This window comes from Galeopterus variegatus, unplaced genomic scaffold, assembly GCF_000696425.1.
Source record: "Galeopterus variegatus unplaced genomic scaffold, G_variegatus-3.0.2 Scaffold2290, whole genome shotgun sequence".
Lineage (NCBI taxonomy): Eukaryota > Metazoa > Chordata > Mammalia > Dermoptera > Cynocephalidae > Galeopterus > Galeopterus variegatus.
The window spans coordinates 12669-22055 of NW_007728401.1; the positions used below are offsets into that span (position 1 = coordinate 12669).

The 9387-nt window shown below is 58.4% G+C and overlaps 1 protein-coding gene across 1 annotated transcript in view; it reads left to right on the forward strand.

Moving 5' to 3' along the window:
* The first annotated feature begins 3929 nt into the window (after positions 1-3929).
* BTBD2 (BTB (POZ) domain containing 2) overlaps positions 3930-9387 on the forward strand; it is a 6542-nt gene continuing 1084 nt past the window's right edge. Inside the window, exons 1-4 of the mRNA XM_008581188.1 lie at positions 3930-4088; positions 4476-4581; positions 5208-5405; positions 9185-9377. Of these exons, the coding sequence (XP_008579410.1) occupies positions 3975-4088; positions 4476-4581; positions 5208-5405; positions 9185-9377 (611 nt within the window). The 5' untranslated portion in view covers positions 3930-3974. The remainder of the gene's footprint in view (positions 4089-4475; positions 4582-5207; positions 5406-9184; positions 9378-9387) is intronic.

Here is a 9387-nt window from a genome sequence, read left to right on the forward strand (position 1 = left end):
GCACTCACAGTGCTCACTGGCTGAGTGCGGTGCGGCCGGTCTCAAAAAGGACAAAAAAAAAGACAATATCAATAGAGTAAAAAGGCAACCCAGAGAATAGGAGAAAATACTTGCCAATCGTGTATCTAGCAACATCAATAGAGTAAAAAGGCAACCCAGAGAATAGGAGAAAATACTTGCCAATCGTGTATCTAGTAGGGAGTTAATATCCAGAATATGCAGAAACTCATAAAACACAACAGCAGCAAAAACAACTTGATTCAAAAATGGGCAAAAGACTTGAATAGGGATTTCTCCAAAGAAGAAGCACAGATGGCCAGTGACCCATGAGAGGATGCTCACTGTCACCCACTGTTAGGGAAATGCAGACCACAACCAGCAGGAGGTGCCACCTCACACCCATGTTCGCGTCCCTCCGAAATTCACAGTGGAAGTAAACCCCAAGGCGCTGGTCTTAGGAGTCGAGACCTTTGGGGAAGTGATTAAGTCACGAGGGCTGTGCCTTCATGGGTGGGATGAGTGCCCTTATGGAAGGGGCTTCCGAGAGCCACCTCCTGCCTCTGTGCTTCTGCACTTCTGCCATGTGAGGACACAGTGCTCGTCCCTGGAGGGACCTGGCAATGAGACTCCCTCTTGGGAGCAGAGAACAGCCCTCCCCAGACACCAGCCTGCCAGCGCCTCAGTGTCACACTCTCAGCCTCCAGAGCCGTGACAACTGAGTGTCTACTGTTTACAAATTACCCAATCTGAGGTATTTTGTCATAGCAGCATGACTGAGGCAGCTGCTGTCGGAGAAAACAGAACATAGTGTTTACGAAGATGTGGAGAAGTCAGAACCTTCCAGCCCTGCTGGTGGGAACGGAACACGGCGCAGCCACCGTGGAGGACAGCATGTCGGTTCCTTGAATAATGAAACATAGTTGCCCTGTGATCCAGAGATGCCACCCCTGGGCATACACCCCAGGAACTGAAAGCGGGGTCCCAAAGAGGTGTTTGCACACCCATGTTGACAGCAGCGTGATTCACAACAGTGCAAAGGTGGAAACAGCCCAAGTGTCCACACAGATGAACGGACATATGCAACGTGGTCCACTTACACACTGGAACATTCCTCAGCCATGAACAGGAACAAGGCTCTGACACGTGCCACCACGTGGATGGACCTTGAACACGTCACGCTCAGTGACAGACGTCAGAACATAGTAAGTGATTCCATTCATATGAAGTGTCCAGAATAGGATGATCCACAGAGACAGAACGTGGGTTTGTGGGTGCTGGGGGCGGGGAGGGGACGGGGAGTGAGTGTTTCATGGGGACAGAGTTTCAGTTTGGGAAGATGAGAAAGTTCTGGAGATGATGGTGGTGATGGCTGCACAGTAATGTGAATGTGCTTAATGCCACCGAGCTGTGCACTAAACAGGTTTAAGACGGTGAATTTTATGTTATGTGTATTTTACCACAATAAAAAATTTGAATTAAGGGACAAGCCATTGCTCACTGGGTGAGCGTGGTGCTGACAACACCAAGCCAAGGGTTAAGATCCCCTTACCGGTCATCTTTAAAAAAGAAAAAAAAAAATTAAATTAAAAATGTTATGCTAATGAAAAAATTCCCATTTAAGGAATTGCTATTTATTTATTTATTTTTTCCTTTTTGTCTTTTTTCGTGACCGGTAACGGATCACAACCCTCGGTGTCGCGCCTGCACCGCGCCCAACCAGTGAGCGGACCGGTCTCTATATGGGATCCGAACCCTCGGCGGGAGCGACGCCCTCTACCGAGTGCGCCACCGGGCCGGCCCAGGAATTGCTATTTAAAGAGAGGCAGGAATGTCCCCAAGGCCCTCAGAGCAGGCATCTCTATTGGAGGGTCCTGGGCCAGCCCCGGGCCTCCCTGACCCAGAGGGGCTCAGCCCACCACTGTTGGGCTGTGACTGCACTGGGACCTCTGGCTTTTCCTTGGGCCCCTGTGGCCCAGGACAAGAGTGGCCCTTTCTGGAACTGGCTCCGTTAGGCTGCTGCTGGCTGGGAGGTTGCTCCTGGTTGGGCCTCTTCCATCTGTCCAGGTCCTTCCACCATTCAGTGGGGGCCTCGCTTTGGGAGCTTTAGGGGTGTCCTGCAGCCACTGTGACAAATTACCTCAAACTTGGTGGCTGAAAACAACACGCATGTATCCGCTCACAGTTCTGGGGGTCAGATTCCTACATGGGCCTCACATGGCTAAAGTCAAGGCATGGACAGGGCTGGTCCCTCCTGGAGGCTCCAGGGCAGGACCCGTGTCCTCCTTTCCCAGGTTCTAGAGGTGCCCACAGCCCTCAGCACATGGCCCCTTCCTCCGTCTGCAAAGCCAGCAGTGCAGTGTCTTCCAGTCTCTGTCTCTGACCCTCCTGCCACCTCTTATGAGGACCCTGTGAGGACACTGGGTCCCAGAAATCCCAGGATGACCTCCCATCTCAAGGTCCTTCACTCCATCCCATCTGCAGAGGCCTTTGCTGTGGAAGTTACAAATCAAACAAGTCCCAGGGGTCGGGATGGGAACGTCTTTGGGGCCATTATTCAGCTGTCCCAGCAGTCCTTGTAGTCAGGATTGTGACTAACTTGCAAAATGTCTCTTTGCAAAGAGGGTCTGTGAGTTGGGAAATGGTCTGAAGCCCTGTGTGCCGGTTCCTGGAGGAGCAGATCTCACAGGTGCCGGGAGACCAGAGGCACAAGGTGGCAGGTGGCACCTTCTTCGGTTGTTTCCTGAAAAACTAAGTAAATTCTAGACTCCTAGTTACACAGTTGTTTAACTTCCTGGAATTTGTGAGGCCAGCAGCAGACAGAGGAGGTCAGATGGCCCTGCCTGGCCGGGCCTGCTGCATGTGGCCAGTGGGCTTTTCAAGCTCTGACTCGGGCCCCATGCACCTCCATCTAGTTCCAGAACATTCCATCAGCCCAATAGGAAGCCCTGTCCCCATCAGCAGTCGCATCCCCTCCCCCAGCCCCTGGCGACCACGAATCCACTTTCTGTGGATTGGTCTGTTCTGGACATTTCATGTAAATGGAGTCACACACTGTGTGGCCTTTTGTGTCTGGCGTCTGTCACTGAGTGTGACGTGTTCAAGGTCCACCATCCACGTGGTAGCGTGTGTCAGAGCCTCGTTCCTGTTCACGGCTGAGTGATGTTCCCGTGTGTGGATGGACCACACTGTGTGCATCCGTTTGTCTGTCAGTGCACATCTGAGCCGTTTCCACCCCTTGCTGGTTGTTGTGAATCGTGCTGCTGTGGACGTGTGTCGCAGTTCTCTTGGGCACACACCTAGGAGTGAGATTGCTGGATCTTTGGCGACTCCGTGTTTGACCTTTTGAGGAGCCGCCCACTTGTTCACAGCGTGTGCACCGTGTGACACGTGCACAGCAACCCCTGAGGGCTCCTGTTTTCCACGTCCTGGCCATTTTTCCCGTGCTCTATGGAAGCGTCCACCCCAGCCTCTGGTCCGTGCCGAGTGCACCGCGGGTCACTCCGTGGCGATGCTGGCAACATCCATGAGTGTGTGTGATTCAGGCTGGCGTTGCGGGTTCTGCAATTCACCCAGAAGTGGTCGAGGTTTGCAGTGGGGCTTTACATCTGGGTCGAGAAGGTGACAGTCCCGGGGGAGCCCCCTGGCACCTGCACCTTCTCCTAAGACGTCCCAGGCACACATGAGACGTGTGAGGACAGAGTTTGCCCACAAGTGGCTTTGGCCTCTTCCTCATTTTCACAGGTGACAGCCTGGCCGGGTTCTGTCCTTAGGTCAGGTGCTGATTCCAGAAGGTTCCTCAGGGAAGCTTCCAGCTAGAGAGGTGGGGTAGTTGGATCCTGCCGGCTTGAGGGTGGGCGACGGGTCTGATAGTCTGAGCGGTCCCGTCGTGTCCTCTGCCCGTCTCACAGCTCCCCGCCTCCGGCCTGTGCAGGTTCCTCTACTCAGATGAGGTGCAGATCGGGCCCGAGACGGTCATGACCACGCTGTACACCGCCAAGAAGTACGCGGTGCCGGCGCTGGAGGCCCACTGCGTGGAGTTCCTGAAGAAGAACCTGCGGGCGGACAACGCCTTCATGCTGCTCACGCAGGTGCGCGGGCCAGGCCGGGCCGGGCTGGGGCCCCGCTCTTCTGGCACTTTCCCGCACGTGTCTCTCCAAAGTCCAGGCCGCATGTCTGTCTAAGGGCTGTGTCTCTCCAAGCACCAGCCATGCTGGGGAAGCAGTGGTTTAGTGGGGAGGTGCCAGGGACCCTGGGGAACTCAGGTCACCAGAGGGTCTCTGGACCTTGAGCCCCCTGCAGGGTCACCTGGCCAGCTGAGGCCCATGTGGCACCAGCCCCACGCTCAGGAGGGTCAGGGTTATGTGGCTGCCGCCTGAAACCCATGGTAAGTTTTGAGCCGGGCCTGGCTGGCAGGTCTGTCGTGGGCCCTGTCTGCGGGACTCAGGGCTGACATCTCTCCCGCCATCTCCCGCCAGGCACGACTCTTCGATGAACCGCAGCTGGCCAGCCTGTGCCTGGAGAACATCGATAAAAACACAGCCGATGCCATCACTGCTGAGGGCTTCACTGACATCGACCTGGGTATGGCTGCCTGGACCTCGTGGGAGGAGGCAGTCAGGGCCCAGTGAGCTGTGGGGTGGCCCCTGTCCTCCCTGTGCCCTGACGTGGGAATCCTAGCTGGTCTCAGCTGCAGAGTCCAGGGGAAACGGTGGGGGCTTTGTGCTCAGTGTCCACCTGAGGGAGACTTGCAGGTGAGCCAGGGACTCCCATCTGCAGCAGGTTGGGAGCTCAGTGGAGTCTGGGGGAGGGCTGGACTGGGGTGTCCGTGAGCCAGGCCCTCCTGTCCTGGGGTCACCACAGTCCCAGCTGGTGGAGACCCTGCCATCCTCTTAGAGCAAGGTCTGTAAACTTTTCTTGCAAAAGGCCCAGTGGTCGGTTTTTTAGGCTTTGCTGGCAAAATGGCTTCTGTGGCAATTGCTTAACTCTACCCTTGTAGCATAAAAGCCGTCATAGACGTAGGACAGTGGATGGGCATGGCTTGTGCCAATAAAACTTTATTTACAAACACAGGCAGAGGGCCGGGTTTGGTCTGGGGGCTGGCTGCAGTTGGATCCCAGCATAAAGCTGGTCACATTAAGCCCGCTGGGGCACTGACTCCTGAAGGTGAGCATTGAGGTTCACGCAGTCCCCTTCTGCCTGCCCCACAGACACGCTGGTGGCTGTCCTGGAGCGGGACACGCTGGGCATCCGGGAGGTGCGGCTGTTCAATGCGGTTGTCCGCTGGTCTGAGGCTGAGTGTCAGCGGCAGCAGCTGCAGGTGACGCCTGAGAACAAGCGAGAGGTTCTGGGCAAGGCCCTGGGCCTCATCCGCTTCCCGCTGATGACCATCGAGGAGTTTGCCGCAGGTAACGGAGCTCGGGGGAGCCTGGGCCACAGGCCCGGCTCGGGAGGAGAGTGGCTCCCAGTGACCCCGCTGGGAACACAGACGTGCGTCTCGGTGCTGGTGATCCCGGCCCCCGTGTCAGCTGTGGAAAACTTGCAAGTGCATTCAAGTATAAAGATCAGAATGAAGCCACTCTCTGAACTGAGGGCCCCCAGCTGTGTCTGTCAGCCCCGCGCCGTCTCGTGTCCACAGCATGTGTCTGGCTTCTGGCTCCTGGCCACTGACGGGCTGTCTCACTGTGTTTTGACGATGCCAGCTCAGGAGACTAGGGTGTGCACGCCGTCTCGTGTCCACAGCATGTGTCTGGCTTCTGGCTCTTGGCCACTGACGGGCTGTCTCACTGTGTTTTGACGATGCCAGCTCAGGAGACTAGGGTGTGCCCATCTTGGGCTCTTGTCCCACCGGGTGGCTCAGGTGTAAGTATCCCTGATGGGTGCCCATGAAGGGATTTGATGTGCCCGGGGCCTGTTGTGTGCTGGGTTTCTCTGCTGTGTGCCTGTGAGTGCGCTATGGAGTCCCGTGCTGCAGGGCCGGGGGCTCTGGGGGGACATGGGGGGCAGCCCCAACTGTGTCTCCCGCATTTGTGGATATTCATGTCCTGAGGCCAAGCAGCCCTGGCGTGGCCCTGGCAGGTTCCAGTGGGGCTTGGTGATGCAAGCCTGTGGCCGTGCACACCTGCCCTCCCATCGCTGCCTGGTCCACATGGCCCCTGCTCTGGCCTGATTTAAGGTCGCCAGATACAGCAGCAGAACAACCAGCAATGTTTAGCGTAAGTGTCTCCCACGTACTGTGTGGGACGTGTGTGTCCTAAGCATTAGTCCTCCATGATCTGAAACTCAGGTTTAGCCAGGCGTCCCACACTGTCCTGGGGGGACCCTCCCTGAGTGTGTGGGTGTGGAAGACGGGCCTCTCGGGTCTGCAACAGGTCCTGTCACGCAGCTGCCCACCACACACCTGCTGGCCCTGGGGTCCATTCTGGATTGTGGTCCCTTGTCCTTTGGTCAGAGTGAGTGGCCCTGGGATGTACAAAACCCATTGAGGCACAGTTAGCAGCTGTTGGGGTGGGAACTCCAAGCCCAACCCACTGGCCCTGAGGGTGTCCTTCACGCTGTCCCCCCCACCTGCCCATCCCCCCCACATGCTCTTCTTAGTACCAGGCAGTCCCTGCCACACCGCCCGGGGGACCCTCCAGTTCAGATGCTGGACAGGAAAGGGCCTGGGGGACAGGCTGGCCGTGTCCGTGAAGGTGGTGAAGGGGACTGTGCTGTCCCTACCTGTAGGGCCTGCTTGCCCCTGGGTCCTCGGCGGGATCCTTCGTTCCCTTCCTTCTGTCCTCTCTCCTGGCCCTCGAGGCTGGGGCCATGTCTCACTCATCTTGGAGTGATAAAGACGCCCCGATCAGGCTCTGAGAGGAGCGTGAGATGCTGCCCCTGGTCCGGGGAAGGAGATGGTTGATAGGGGGAGGTGCAGATGGGGCCACAGGGTGTGGGAGGGGGCAGGACCCCAAAGGACTGGTGCCCGGAGCCTTCTGTGACCCCGGCCCCAAGTGCACAGAGGTCAGAAGCTGCAGACTGAGGGGAGGGCCACCCGGGGCTCGCGTTCCTGCCTGGAGACCCCCCATTCGCGCTTGGTGTGGGGACGGTGGTCCAGTGTCAGCCCCCAGTAAGAATAGGATGGGGGTGGGGCAGTCCCTGTGACTCTGTTCTGTTTGGGTGAAGCCTCAGAGAATGTCACCACATCATGGGATCGATCACCCATTGAGTACTTAATGAGTGCTAACTGTGTACCTGGCTCTGGCCTCGCTCACCCAGGATGTGCTGGTGACCAGCAGCCTGCACGCCCCGTCCTAAGCAGCTACCCGAGCCCCGGCTCGCCCAGGATGTGCTGGTGACCAGCAGCCTGCACGCCCCGTCCTAAGCAGCTACCCGAGCCCCGCCAGGTGGTGTCTGCGTCTCCCCTTCCCACCCCTGCTGGGCCTCTGCAGCCTGGCTCCCCACAGGGCTCCCCGCCAAGCAGGGGCCTCGCGCCCAGAGCACTCTGACTTGCTCCCTGCAGCCTCGATGCTGTCCACCTCCGGGATGTGCCGGCCCCACATGGCCCCCAGGTCCCTTCCCTGTTGTTCCTCCTGTCCTGCTTCCCACCTCCCTCCCTGGGGTCCACCCAGACCTTCTGGAACCTTCTGCATTCTGCTGCGTGGCTTACTTGGAAACCAGAATCCTGATCTTCCCCCAAAAGCACCTCTATGTCTTCCTGTCCCCAGAAATAGCCCCACTTGTCACCAACCTGCTGAATCAGACACCTGTGAGCACCCCACCCTGCAGCAGCTTCCCTGACCCTCAGAAAGAGCCCGAGCTGCTCCTGCAGCCCAAGGCCCCAGGGGTCCTCTCCACCTGCTCCTCTCCCGACAGGCCCACCCTACTCTCCCCACATGCTTCCACGGATCCTCCTGTAGCTCGGGCTCCGGAGGCCTTGCCAGATCTCCATCCACCACCATCCACCACTGGCCAAAGTCGGCTCTGCCATGCCGCCTCCCCACCCCCCGCCTTAGTTCTAAAGCTGTGGGCTGCCGCGAGCACCCGTGTTCATCAGCGTGGGCCGGGCCTTGTCCCTGACCCTCCCCTCTGGTGGGCGACCCTCTGCACTGCTGGGCTCAGAGAAGGTGCAGGGTGAGCATCCGGGATGAATAAGCAGGTTCCATCGTCTCTCTCGGTTTGGCCTTGGTATGGGCAAACCAGGAGCGACAGGGACAGAAAGTCCTGGCCACTCCTGTGCTGTGATAGGATTCCCCCTGCTCGCTCGGTCCATGTGGGACACAGGAGAAAGCAGAAAGAAGGGTGAAGAGCCCCTGCAAAGACTTGCCCGCTAAGCGCGCACGCATGGCCCACAGCCTGGCGGGTTTCTTTCCACATTTTACGCAGAGATTTTTAAAAAATACACTTGCTAACATTCTTTATTCAATCTTTATTATTCACGTGATCCATATAAATCTATTCTTTCTCCCATTACTACAGTCTCTGTTTCAGGGTTGGGCGGCTCTGTAGCTGTGAGCAACTCAGACACGGGCCAAAAGTTGGTAAATGAATGATTCTTGCAAACCGGGCCTTGTGGCTGTGTCTGGGTTGCGGGAGACGCACTCTCCTGGGTCCTGTGCACTTTCCGGGGGCGGAGGAGGGGCAGAGTGTGTGTGAGGCTCCTGGTCCCCACCACTGTGACCCTTCTGGCTGCCCCTGTGGCCTCCGGGCCTGGAGCCCTGCCTGTCCACATCCCTGGTGTGGCCTATCCACCCGTCGCCATCACACCTCTACTTCTGGATTTCATCTTTCCATGGAGAGTCCATGGCTCCGACTCCCGGGGCCACCTCTACAAGCCTGGGCTGCAGCCCGGGGAGTGTTGGCTTCGAGCGACTCCTTCCCCAGCGGGTGACCTGGGGCGTGGATGGGCAGGACGCGGCCTCCACCCACTATGAAGTGAGGGGGGTCCCTGTAGCAAGGCGTGAGACCCGCAGCCACACAGGCCCTGGAATGGGGTCGGACCCTGAGGTTTCACCCAGCGAGTGGGCAAACGAGTGTCCGCCCCTGGTCTGCATGGGACCCTTCCCCAAAGGCCAGGGCATAAGGGGCCGGAGGGGGTGGCGGGGTCCCCACGGGGGACGCTGCCCCGGCTCCGGCGACTTGAGAACCCGACGCAGACGCCCGGAGAGGACGGGGCGTGTCCTCGCCCACCGGCCCCCTGTGTCCGCAGGCCCCGCACAGTCGGGCATCCTGGTGGACCGCGAGGTGGTCAGCCTCTTCCTGCACTTCACGGTCAACCCCAAGCCGCGCGTGGAGTTCATCGACCGGCCGCGCTGCTGCCTGCGCGGGAAGGAGTGCTGCGTCAACCGCTTCCAGCAGGTGGAGAGCCGCTGGGGCTACAGCGGCACGAGCGACCGCATCAGGTGCGGGCCA